The 13892-nt window shown below is 41.4% G+C and overlaps 1 protein-coding gene across 3 annotated transcripts in view; it reads left to right on the top strand.

Annotated features, from left to right (window-relative positions):
• The window catches only part of ANAPC1 (anaphase promoting complex subunit 1), a 129395-nt gene extending 117973 nt beyond the window's left edge, over window positions 1-11422 (top strand). For all 3 annotated transcript variants that reach the window (XM_089693256.1, XM_089693257.1, XM_089693258.1), the window contains 4 exons: window positions 1949-2044; window positions 3008-3206; window positions 8567-8701; window positions 10608-11422. In XM_089693256.1, coding sequence (XP_089549382.1) covers window positions 1949-2044; window positions 3008-3206; window positions 8567-8701; window positions 10608-10723 — 546 coding nt within the window. In that variant the 3' untranslated portion in view covers window positions 10724-11422. The remainder of the gene's footprint in view (window positions 1-1948; window positions 2045-3007; window positions 3207-8566; window positions 8702-10607) is intronic.
• The last annotated feature ends 2470 nt before the right edge of the window (window positions 11423-13892 follow it).

Raw genomic sequence — 13892 nt, 5'->3', positions numbered from 1 at the left:
ATAATAAACAAAAATGAAATGAACAAACTTGACAGGACCCTTAACATAATATTTTGTTGCACAACCTTTAGAAGCAGTCACTGCAAAAAAGCTAATTTTGTAACTGTCACTGAGTTTGCTGCACCTACAAGCAGGTAGTTTGTCCCACTCCTCTTCAGCAAACAGCTCAAGCTGTCTCATGTTTGAAGGCCCCCTTCCTTAGACTGCATTTTCAGCTCTTTCCTTAGATTTTTAATAGGATTCAGATTGGGACTCACAGAAGACCACATCAGAATAATCAAATGTTTTGGTCTTACCCATTCTTAAGTGCTTTTTACCTGTGTGTTTTGGGCTTTCCTAGAGGATGACCCATGACCTGTGACTTAGAGCTTTCTAACACTGGATAGTACATTTCACAACATAATTCTTTGATAATCTTAAGCCCTTTACAGATTCAAGGGAAGCCCAAAACATAACCAAGCCCCCTCCAAAAGGACAGCTTGTCCTTTTAAGACTCATTTCACTAGAGCAGTGATTGTCTCCTGGGCTTTTCAGCATCAGGTCTGTTTCCCAGATTTGCTTGACTTCCACCTGGTCTTCTGTTCACACATCCTTTAAGTTCTTCCAGGTAGATGCCAGCTTCAAGCGTAAGGTCGTGCAGGCAGGTTTTTGAGCAGCAGGTACCTGTTGTTAATATTGGACGTCTTAGTGACTATTTGCTGTGCTTCCCACTCCTCAGATTGCTTTTGCATGTCTTGAAGTTTTAAGACTAGCCATGTCCCTCTGTGGGCATGAAAGAAGAGAATATATGTTCTCGCCATAAAATGCTTTCTCTTGGAGTCTATTAAAGGACATAGGCCCCACCCCTTTGTGTTTATGATCATGCACTTAGTACTGATTTGCTACAATACTGAGGCATGCCAGCATTAGGACAAGATATACCATACCATTTTTTTTTTGTTTGCTAGTATCCAATCCTGCTATGGGCAAGAGAATAACCTGGCGGTTTAAGACTTCCTGTCTCCTCCAGTGGTCTTCAGGAAAAGGATTTTATGGTGAATACAAAAGTCCTGTTTTCTGTATATTCCAGCAAGGGACACAGTATTGCGATTAAGATGCCATGGGTTATGCTGTCACCTTCAGAAGGATTGGACATTAGGTACAAAAATACTGGAGGCTAGTCCCTAGGGGCTATAACTCCTAATACTAAGCCAACTTACTTTTGTTTTGTCTCCTCTTGAAGGATGAACATCTTTCCTCTTTGCTGTTTTTTTACATCTTTGGATATCTCACAGTATCCTCATTTGAATGCTGTGCTCCTCTATGGACAGTAGAATGAATTTTTTTTTATTATACAATCTACATTTCTGAGTCCATTGAGGGACACAGCTTCCTCGCCTCTGGTTTGGCTCTACCATTGTATTTATTCATACTGCTTACTACAATGGAGCTGGCTTAGTAAGTGAGAGGTTATAGCCACTAGTGGCTAGCCTTGAGTATTTTGTGCACCTCTGCCCAATTCTGCTGTAGACAACAGTATAATCCATTGTATAGTAAACTGAAATGCTGTGTCCAACTAGATAAGTAGGCACTGTGAAACTTGTGAAAAAGTGCATTTCTATTTTTTTATACCTGATCATAATAAAGAGAGAGAAAATGTGTTAAAATTCACTATAGACTCCTTTTAAACACAACTTTCTCACAGATAAGACATCCCAGTGGCTTTAGATTCTAATTTGGAAGCCAGCAAAGGGATTGCTATGCAAGTGAGCCGGGAATGCCAAGATGAAAAGAAGTGTTTATTTCTGTCCTAGTAAATTATATACAAGTTTTGGTTGAAGCGCGTTTGCATTCTGACAACTTAAGCACAGCTGTGTAAACACTTTAAATACTCTTGAAAGTTGATTCTGCATCACAAAATGAAATTTTAATTATCCTCCCAACTTTCTATAACCATTTATACCTTCAGAAACAGGAAATCCTGGACTTGTTTTCCTCTATCTTGTATGAATGTGTAATTCAAGAGAACCCTGAGATGTTTCCTGCCTACATTGCAATTGACCAGGTAATTCTAGTGTAGTATAAGATCTTGCACTCTGTGGTTATTATTATTCATCATTGCTCGTAGATTTTTTTCCTGGTTGCATTGAAGTTTCTATGCTGATAGGATACCACAGAAAAAGTAAAGCAGAAGGCAGAGTAAATGCAGATTAAATGCAAATTATATACAGTGCTATGTGCATTAAAAAGAAATTTTGCACATAGCGCTGTATATCATTTATTTTGATTTGTAATGAATGCCTATATGGCATTTTGAATACAGCAGCTTTTGTGGGTTTTTTTTTTTATTAAAATGTTACTAAATCCATGACCCTGCATTCACTATATCCGGTCTTCAGCAGTACACCGAACATGGAAATGCAATTATTTTAGTAAATATAAACTGCTAAATACCATATTCTCATCAGCAGCAAATAGTAGTCTTGTGACATCTATCAGTGGCTGTCCGAGCACTGGTTAATCTTGTAGGATGCGTTTTCATTCTCCTCTGATTGTCCTATGAGGCTGTATGACCCCTGACCCTCTGTCCAGACAGCACTGAGTGACCCTGTGTCGGTCACATGCACCCTCCCCAAATTAAATTAAAAAAAGAAAACTCACTAGCAATCCACACCTAACAGAGCATGTTCAGACTTGCCACTGCTGCAGTGTACTTTGGTAGATGGATTGGGGACAGTAAAAAGAAGGGGAGGATCAGAGAAGACAGGATCAAACAGCCTTTTCACACAATGCGGAGGATTAACCCCTTAGGTTCTACAGTGAGTATAACAAGCATGCTTTACTGCATATACAGACTGATTTTACTATTGTGGATTTAGTAACACTAATGTGTACAATAGTTAAAAATCGCAGGCATTGGAATTTCTATACTTTTGAATAGCTTGTCAAACTTTAAGTTCTATTACCTTACATTCAGGTTGCCATTGAAACATTTAATTGATAGTTCTTTTTTATTTCATTTTATTAGACTGTTCGAGGACTAGAGAAGAGGGAAACAACAGAGACCTTTGAGCTGTGGCAGATAAAGCTGGTTCTAGAGTTCTTTAACTCACAGAACCTCCATGAGCGGATGAAGGGAATTCCCTGTCGAAGGCTTTTCATGAATTCCGAGTTTTTGCCAGTGATGAAATGTACCGTTGATAACACCCTAGACCAGTGGCTTCAAGGTGAAAGTGACATGCATTCAAGTTTTAGTTGTGTGGTCTTATGATTAGGACATATTAAACAAACTGGTTACTTCCAGTGCTCACTGCCGAGTGCTGCTATATTAGCTGCAGAGTACAGGTGGTTTTGATGACAATGAAAACACGAATTGTAAAGTGTTAACTTTGTGTAGGACTTGTCACTGGTACATTTTTTTGGAGTTAAATATTAAGCTATGTTTTAGGGTTACAGTTTGGTAAACTTTCAAGATTGGGTTAATTTTTTTTTCAAACCTGGCTCTAAAATTCAACCACTTAAAGCTAAAACTTAGCCTCAGGTGGGTGACCAGGTTTTGCATCACACCACAAATCGCACAATTTACCACCACATTCTTCTATCAGGTACTTAGGCACTTCTTCCAGTCCTTTCACCACAAGGATTCCTTACAGTGCGATCTAGATTTGGGTTGCTGCATATTCCTTCTGGTCATGTTTACCTTATATTCCTCACCCTACTTCCGTGAGTGCCCCATAGGGGAGTACCTTCGCCTATAGCTAATGGCAGTGGAAACCAAACGAAAGGGAGCCATGGCCAAACCTAAGGTGAAAATTCACTCTTCCGAAGGCCCATACAACACTTCAGAGACTCAGAAAGATGATGCTTCTCTTACACCGGAACTGGAACTGATTTCAACACCAGTCTCTTCATCCAATTCTATCTCCAGCGAGCAGCAAGCGGGCCTACCTGATAAAAGCAGAATTTTGTGCTGTCATTCCCCAGACAACTAACTACTTTTATACAGCTATCTTTGTCCAGGGCTACCAATATGTCTGCCCTAGAAGGAAATGAGAATATAGCAGCAGTTTTTAAGAGGCTGTAGAAGATTCTTCTTTCCCTCCCTCTTTTACACCCAAAGTAGGAGCCTCATGCATAATGCTAGCTAATGCTTCACTGCTGCAATGAACAAAAGCCTCGGCATTGTAGAACCTGATTCTCCTCAGTCTTGCCATGCCCCCTGGGTACAATGAGACCTGCAAAATCTATAATGATATTCCCTGTTCACGAACAAATAGAATTTACAACCTATGACGACTGAATCCGTGTAGAAAAGATTTTCAATTCCCCAAAAATACTTACCGAACTTTGTCCAGTGAAAAAGAAATTCACTAAAAAGAGCTCTGTTCCTGTAGTTGAAACTGTGGTCTCAGTCTTAAACAAACATTTCATTGTACCAACCGAACATGTTCCTTTATTCAAAGATTCTGAAGACAGAAAGTTTCCTAAAATTTTTATTTACTTTGGCAGGACCAGCCCTGCAACCTGATCTTGCTGCAACTTTAGTATATCAAACTGCAGCTAACTGGACTAGGGCAATGAACAAACAACAACAAAACAATCCTGTATTCAAGAACCATGATGTAACAGAGCAATTACAACAATGACTTTTTTCTCTGCTCTTGTGTTGATGCCCAGGAACATAAGAATGGCTCCAATCTCCATTTACATGTGCAAAATCTTTTTGCTAACTACCAAGACAGCTGAAGCTGCCTGCAATAAGATCCTTACATGTGAGCTCTTTCAAGAAAAACAACTGTTTGGGGAAGCACTTGACCAGTTCATCAAGGATGTCAGGGGAGGGGGGGGGGGATTCCAAAAGCCCCTACGCAGAAGGCTGTACTTCCTCAAAACACAGAGCACCTAACCCATCAAATCTTCAGTTTAAAAACCTACGTTCAGCCCTTCCTTTTAGCTTGGCCCACATTGCCCACCAAGCTGGCATCCATAGGCATCCAAGATACCTACCTGCATATTTCCATTTATCTACCTCATCAATGCTTTCTGCACTTCCAGTTTTTACCACTGCCCTTTGGCCTAACCTCTGCTGCCAAAGTATTCACCTCTTCTTGCCCTTCTCAGAACTTGGGGCATCCAAGACCACGGGTTATTGAAACAACCTTCTCTCGAAAAACTCTTCTCCCTTACAGCTGTCTACAGTTGTTCACATGACCATTCAGGTGCACCAGGCTATAGGTTGGGTGATCAATTTCCAAACTTCTGCTCTCCGTTCTTCTCTTCACCTGGAATAATTGGATCTGGTGCTGGACACATCCTAAGCAAGGATTTTCCTTCCATAAAATAAAAACCGTCATTCTCTTAGATTCTATGCTGAAATTAAAGAGACATCCCACAATTAAATTTTCAATGAGAGTTATAGGCCTCTCAGTACCCACATTCAAGGTTATACCATTTGCCCAGTTTCATTCGAAACATCTCTAATACAACATCTTATTCACCTGCAACAAGTGTGCTCCTTCCCTTAACCTACTCATGCTCCTGACTAGCCAAGCAAGGTAAGGAAGTCTTTTCTGCCTCATCACAGGAAAGTGATAATGACAGATGCCAGTCTTTCAGACTGGGGTGGAGTGTTCCAGTCCCTCACTTTCCAGGACACATGGTCACCCGTGGAAGCCAAGCTCCCCATCAACATCCTGTAGCTCAAAACAATGGGAACAGCTCTGAAACATTGGAACCCCTCTTCTGTGAGGCTACCCAGTGAGGTTGCAGTCAGGCAATGCTAGGGCATACATCAACCATTACGGGAGCATCAGGAGTCATACAACCTAGAATGAAGCAAAACAGATAATTTAATGGACAGAATCTCACTGCCATCTCTGTTGTCCATGTCCTAGGTGTGTACAACTGGAAAGTGGACTACCTCAGCTGCTACCATCTGGATGAAGGGGAATTCGCCTAACACCATAATAAGTCAGAAATTGGGCAATCTCGATGTAGACATTCTGGCCTTCAGATTCAACAACAGATTACCTCTGTTTGTGGCCAGGACCAAGGATTCTCTAGCACTGGCTTTGGATGCCTCAATAATTCCCTGGTTTCAGTTCAGACTGAAAGATTGAGCAGGAGAGAAAGAAGGTCATTCTTATTACACCAAATAGGCCCAGAAGCCAGGCATACTCAGGCTTCCAGCAGACAACCCCTGGCCTCTTCTTAACAGCTGGATCTGCTGTCACGGGGCTTCTAATTTCGCCTGCTTCTCAGTCTCTGGCTTTAACGGAATGGCTGTTGAAGCATGCCCTAAAAATAAAGTGGTCGCTGAATTTGCTATTCCTACCTTGCTTGAAGCAAGAAATGTCACTTCCAGAAAGATCTATCATTGTATGTTGAATTCCTTATTTGCCTAGTGTCTCACATTTTTTGCCTTCCTACAGTCAAGTTTTGACCAGAACGTGGCCTAAAGCACTCTGATAGGACAGGTTTCGGCCTTGTTCATTCTTTTTCAAAAACCTCTGACTTCACTCTCCCTTGAGCGAAAAAAAACCCCAAAACTTTTATTCAAAGTCTCTCGCATCAAGTTCCCCTTGCAGCACCCTTTGCTTCCTTGGGATCTCAACTTGGTTCTCTTTGTCCTGCAGAAATCACCCTTTGAGCCCATCAGAAATATTCCTTTAGATGACCTCTCCTGCAAAGTGGACTTTTTGGTTACTACCACACCTGTCAGACATGTCTCATGTCTTGTAAGGAGCCACTCCTCATCCTTCACAATGACATGGTTGTCTTATGACTGATAACACCTTAGGAAGAAATTGTCTCAGTCTTCCACCTCAGTAAGGACATAGTCCTACTATTCTTATGCCCAGCTCCAAAGCACCCAAAGGAAATTCTCTTCTTTGCCTGGACTTCGTCAGAGCCAAACAGCTTTGATGAGACAGATATATTCCATTTGCCCTGTCCTCAGGACAATGCAAGGAACACCATGCTTCCAAGTCCACCATCACTTGATGGATAAGAAATCTAATAGCCAGAGTTTACATTCTAATGGACAAATTTCCTGCTGTGCTTTTACTTGTCCATTCCACAAGAGCAGTAAGTTTTCTGGGCTTTCTGGAATCAGGCCTTTGTAACCCAGCTTTTTTAATGGAGCCACCTGGAATTTCTACCAAGTGGATGTCCAATGTTCTGTGGATGCAGCTTTTAACCGAAGGGGTTCTTGCAGCAGCACTCTGAAGTTGGGTCTATGACCCTTGTTATTGTTGGGCACAGTTCTGTTTGCCTAGTTGTTGCCCACTCTTCTCATTCTTTGCTTGAGAATTTATGAATACTTCACTTGTGTCTTGTTTTATTGAAGTAAAATAATAGGAATTTTGACTTGACACTACTTTTCCATTACATTGTATGGGGTAGGGTTATAGGGGAGGCACCAAGGGGATGTGTCTTAGAAGGCTTAGTCAGCGTCCAGTTACCTGAAGGTTTGAGCCTATAATGTATTCCATGTTGTAGAATTTACAGGTAAGTCACAATTCCTTTTATTTGCAGCTTACCAGTCATTGGCTTAAAAAATAAAAACAATGCAGCCACGACATCTAAGTACATTTTCTCAGACAGTGTTTTTAGTGCTGTCTAGTCTTTGTTGACTGCAAAACACCTCACCCCTAGATTCACAATGCTATTCCTCTGTAGATAAAGTACAATGGGTGAGCATTATTACCCTACCAAGTGTGGTACTGGCAGAATCAGTAGGTAGAAATAAAGGGAAAAGCCTGAAAAAAGAAAACTTAAGCACTGGGAAGCTGTAACATATTAGTCCTTGCCAGAAAAGAAAGTAAGAGTGAAACGTCCTAACTGGGGATACTGATGGCAATAAAAAAGTGTAACTAAAGGCAAATTTATTTATTTTATTTTTTTCTTAGCTTTAGATAGAGTGGAGAGGAATTAGAATACCTATTCGTTTTTATTGCTGCCTTTACCCCCGTTAGGGAGATTCACTGTCTCTAATTGTATTGCTATAGAATATGCAAGTAAAAGAAAATCCCATCTTTTGGGTTGACACCATAACCGTAATAGAGGGAAAATCTTCCAATGAAGACACTAGTTCTTCTGACCCTGGTGACACACCAGGATTCCCTCACTTTGGAGGGATTACCTCTCACTTCCTGTTGTGGCTATGGGACAGCAAATTCAGGGAAATCTCCCCTATTGGACACAGATGCAAAAAAAAAAAAAAAAAAACAGGAGTTATACCCTCCCTCTCTTTATCCAAAATGAAGAAAAACATTTTGGCTTTAGTTAAACTTTAAGGTTGGGTGTGATCAAATGCTATTGTTTTTTCATTCTTCAATTGTTGGCTGTCATACTGAACGCCTGGCTTGGAATTAGTAACTGAGTACTGGTGTGCAGATAATGACTTTTGAATTAAAGCGGAATAATGTTTGCCATTCCTCTCCCTGTGCCACTGTAAAACATTTAAAATGTCATCACCATATCAAAATTATTGCTTTTTTACAATTGATACGTTTTCTATGTTGATTTACTAATGCAAACTGGCACAGAGTGAATGTTTCCTTTCCTTATTCCCTCATCCCAATAGGTGGAGGAGACATCACTCTGCACTCTTATTTAGCTGGCCAGCCAGTGGATGACTCCCAGCTTAGTATGTTGGCCTGTTTCTTGGTTTACTATTCAGTGCCTGCTCCAAAGATGTTACTGGAAGGAAAACTTGAAGGTTCGTATTGATTTGTTTCTAATCTTTCATGGTTTGACACCATATTGTTGGCATGCATATATTTGTAACACTTCAGCCAACATAGTAATATATGATTTCATTCTGTACTACGAATAAAGAATTGATGTACACCGTAAAGGATTCATACACTATATCCACTCACTAAAAGTTTTTTCTAAGGAGCCATTCTAGATATGTTTTGTTTTTTTTGTTTTTTTTCAATAGTGTCTTGGTATTCTTACAATCAATCAAAATTACGTTTTTGAGCACATCCACACTTTATTTTTCTCACTTTTCTGTGCCATGTGCTATGATGAATATTGACTAATACAGTTTACTTACACATAAAATATATAAAACAAAGTGAGCGCTCCTGTTATAAAAGTAAGCAGCTAATAGCACTAAAGGAGATCACAACCGCCTCAAGTATAAATAAATAAAGTGCAGCGCTAAAAATCAACAAGCAGAAAGTTCAATCTAAAAAGTTCGATCTTTAAAATTCGTTATCAAATGTTCGTAAATTATTTCATTCGATACAGTAATATAGTAGACACAGCTATGAGGAATCCGGAAGAAATGGCAGAAATGCGCACTCACCGACCGCGCATAGGAAATGCGCATGTGTGTAATAAATTCCGCAGATGTCGTTCTGCCTCAGGAAGGGGTGTCATCAAACGATGGTCTGCTGGACTCACAGGAGCTCCTGGTGGGATGGTGTGGAGGTAAAACACGCAGGTTTGGGGAAGGAGTTTGTGGATGTGTCCGACTCGATCCCAGTCCCTGGCGGAGTCCGGTATGGCTTCTTGTAGCATCTTTGCTACCATCCACCATGTTTGTCCTAGTTGAAATGGTGGACACTGTACGAACAACTCCTTGGCAGTTTGAACGTAAACTGAATGACTCCATTGCAGAAGAACTAAACAAGAAATTGGCAAATAAGCAGACACAGCTTCCAATACATCCAGAGGAGGGAAGCCTTCACCTGGAGGGAGTCTTTACCCGGTTGATCCATCCCGATCCTAAGGAGGTCCTGTGAGTCCAGCAGACCATCATTTGATGACACCCCTTCCTGAGGCAGAATGACATCTGCGGAATTTAATACACACATGCGCATTTCCTATGCGTGGTCGGTGAGTGCGCATTTCTGCCATTTCTTCCGGATTCCTCATAGCTGTGTCTACTATATTACTGTATCGAATTAAATAATTTACGAACATTTGATAACGAATTTTAAAGATCGAACTTTTTAGATCGAACTTTCTGCTTGTTGATTTTTAGCGCTGCACTTTATTTATTTAGTTTACTTACACAATTTGCATAACTGTTCTTCATGTTAATGGAAAAGCTGTACACATTCTGCGTTTAGTCTGATGTTATATTTTCAGGTATGACATTTAGAGTGATTTTTTTTTTTCTCTAACTTAGTCTAAAACCAGACAATAGCCATGAATTAACTAGTATGTTTAAAGCAGAGCTCCAGTCAAACAAAAAAAACTGTAGCTGCTGACTTTAAAAAAAAAAAAAGCCACTCACCTGTTCCGTAATCCAGTGGTGTCCTCACCACAGCCAGTTATACCAGCCATCCTCGCTTGCCGGAGTCGGCATCTAAAGTGTGGGCACCTGGCTTAGACAGCTTGCGGCTTCACAGCCGGGTGCCCACTGCGCATGCGTGATTAGCGATGTGCCTTGTGAATAGTCCCGTAGTCTTCTTGGACCTGTCGCATGTCCCAGAAGATTACATGGGAGGAGGGGGTAGACCACTTCCACTTCCGATCGCCTAGGCCATTGCCGCAGAAGTGGGAGCGGGTACCTGCCAAAATCGAAAATGTGTTGGAGAGAGAGATTTGTTGACATCACAGCCAGACAATTTCTAATCATAAATCTGTTGTAATTCTTTTTCTTCCAGGAAGCAATAGTTTTTCTGAGCTGCTGTTGAAATTCCAAGACCTCAGAATGCCAGCAAGAGCATTACTTAGACTAGCTCCACTTCTCCTTGGAAACCCTCAGTCTATGGTCCTCTAAGAAGTCCCTGGATGGGCAAAGCACGCTGATGGAAACTAATGTGAATGAAAAGAGTAGTGTATGTTAAGCACTTTAATTAGCAGGCTTCTCCTGCTGATTACTTTGTGGTTTATCAAATGGTGACATTTTCAGCTGAATATGATACTCCTATTCACCATAACCTGTAAACTCATTACTCAAAATGTAGGTGAAGCTGTTAGGCATGATTTGGAATAAACAAAAATGGCTCAAGATTAGATGACTATCCTAATCTGTGGGCAGACACTTATCAAAGATAACAGGCCTATGTATAGATGTACAACTTACATGTAAAGGAATGATGTATTTCTACCAAAAAGTTGGCTGAGTAGCAAACATAGCTGTTTTCAGCATCGTCATTCTGATATTCCTGCAAGCAATACGTTTTTCACATTTACCAGATACAGTATGTTTAAACAGACCTTTTTAAGAGAAGAATTTGACTACTTGAAAGTTGTATGGACACTCTCAGAAGGAAGATGCTATCTAATAATGAGGACAATTTCAGCCAGATTTTCACCATTTGGTATATCCAAGACCAATGTGACAAATCTTTAAAGTGAGAAAGTTTATGCTGTTTTATTTGTCTTAAAACTGTGTATTTCTATTATGACATTGTGATGCTGCAAAAAATGTTTGTACATAAACTTTTGTTAACAAAATTAAAACTAAAAAAAAACACGTTTTTCTTGTGTGTTCTGCTGCATCAGCTCAGACAGATTGTGTTATCATGAATATAAGGAAAATAGTAATTCTGTGGGCTGCCCTATGTATGACAAATGCACCAAAGTAGTTCATGTAGCTTTTTGAGCGTTGAGCTGTGCGTGTTTCTGAACTGCAAGTTTTGATGAGGGTTTTTTGCATAGAAAATCACGTCTGCTTCCTGTGTTTGGGGTGTCATTAATGAATGTTATTGCAAGCAAGACGCACATTCTGCAAGCGCGGTGAATGCGGCTTTAAATATTGACAAAAAGTAGAACTTTTTGTTTAGGGCAGGGGTGGGCAACTGTGGCCCTCCAGCTGTTGTAGAACTACAATTCCCATGAGGCATTGCAAAACTGACAGTTACAAGCATGACTCCCAAAGGCAGAGGCATGATGGGACTTGTAGTTCACCAACAGCTGGAGGGCCACAGTTGCCCACCCCTGGTTTAGGGCAATAATACATATTGGCTAACTAAATAGATTGCAGTACAAGCTTTCAAAGCATTCTGGCCTTTTTCAGGCAGTGTGAACTGACAGAAACATGCCTTTTAAACATTAACTGCCATTCTGGGAGGGTGTACCTGTAAATCCTCCCACTCTAGATGCTCACACTTGCACTGGGAGTGCTCAGCAGAATGATCTGCAGTATTTGTGTCCATCATTGGCCCTGTACCATGTGATCACTGTGACCAATCAAAGCAATTACAGTAGTAAACAATGGCTGAATGCTTGAATGCAGCTGAACAGTGTTAGGAGTGATTCATTGTTTTTTTACATACTGTCATGAGAACAAGTGCAGTGTCACTATGGTGACATTGTACTGCTGTGGTGATAATCAAGTACAATGGCTGGCAGCTCTGATATCAATGTAAGTCAGTGCCGACAGCCATTGATCCGACACACAGCAGTACAATGTCACCAGACCAGTGCTGCCAGTCACTGCAGTGCCCCTAATCACCACAGTGCCAGTCAGTGTTTTGTAATCAACTTTTCACCAGTCAGTGTCCGTAATCATCCTTGCACCAGTCACAAGGTCCCTAATCACCCTTGCACCAGTCCCAGTGTCCCTTATCGCCCTTGCAGCAGTCCCAGTGTCCCTAATTGCCCTTGCAGCAGTCCCAGTGTCCCTAATGACCCTTGCAGCAGTCCCAGTGTCCCTAATGACCCTTACACCAATCCCAGTGTCCCTGATCACCCCCGCACCAATCCCAGTGTCCCTGATCACCACCCCATCAGTCCCAGTGTCCCCTGATCACCACCCCATTAGTCCCGGTGCCGTAATCACCACCACATCAGTCCTTGTATCACCATAAGGACTCATTTACTTGTATGATGCTCTCTGAAAAGCCATCCGTGTTCAGATCACTTTTTAAAGTGCATTTGATAGGCAGTGAGGATGTGGTGTATCGTCTTCTCACCACCTGCTTTAACTCCTTGGACACTGCACAAGTATCCCCATTCACTTGAATGTAATACCCCCCTCCTCCTGCTGCTGCCTTTGTAACTAAAGGACATAGCGGTTGAGGGGAGGTAAAACTGCTACTCCACAGCAAGGTTTTTCCGCCCTTAAGCGCATGTGTGAACAAGCCCTAATAGTGCAGCCATTCACAGTTTCTTTGATCACCACCGCACCAGTCAGTGTCACCACACCAGTGCAACTAGAATCAGTGTTCCTGATTTGCCACCACATCAGTCCCAGTGTCACCAGACCAGTGCAGTCAGTAACAATGTTTCCGATCACCAACGTTGCCTTTGCCCTGCCGCTTGTACTGATCCCGGTCTGTTTGTTCACCACATTTCTGCCTGCTGCCTGGACCGATCTTTTGCCTGTTTGCTGACCATGTTTCTGCCTGCCATCCAAACTGTCTGATCTGCACGTCTAACTGACTTCTGTTCCTGGAAAACCCCAAGCCCAGCAAAACCCTACAGACAACTGAACTCCTGGAACCACAGGAACTCTTTTTTGTCCTTCCTTTCTTCAACCTCCTATACTTCCTGGCCAGGGAACATGGCATTCCTGAGGAGAAGCCTCATACCAGTAAGCTAGGCATGCTTGGCTTATAGGAACAGGGACTGCTGTAGGTGCTGCTACACTAAGCTGTATTCCCTGACTACACATACAGAGGGGACCATTACAGTGGTTTGTTTTTTGTTTATTTTTTTAATTTATCGTGACAGAAGCATGATCAGATAGAGATACAACTTCTATTTTGGAATCCATAATCGACTCTAATAATCGATGTTCTACCATTATATAATCCAACCTAGAATATGTCACGTGTGCAGGGGAATAGAATGTGTAATATCTCATTCCTGCATGTTGAATTCTCCATACATCCACCAATTGATACTGGTACAGCTTCTTTTTAATAGCTCTCAGGCCGCTACCTCTATCCCTCTGTCCACACGACGATGTATCAATCTGAGGGTTCATACAAAAATTAAAA

The sequence above is a fragment of the Staurois parvus genome, unplaced genomic scaffold (genome assembly GCF_062004578.1).
Source record: "Staurois parvus isolate SC_StPar_1 unplaced genomic scaffold, SC_StPar_1.0 ptg000619l, whole genome shotgun sequence".
Classification (NCBI taxonomy): domain Eukaryota; kingdom Metazoa; phylum Chordata; class Amphibia; order Anura; family Ranidae; genus Staurois; species Staurois parvus.
This window is presented reverse-complemented; position numbering and strand designations above follow the sequence as displayed.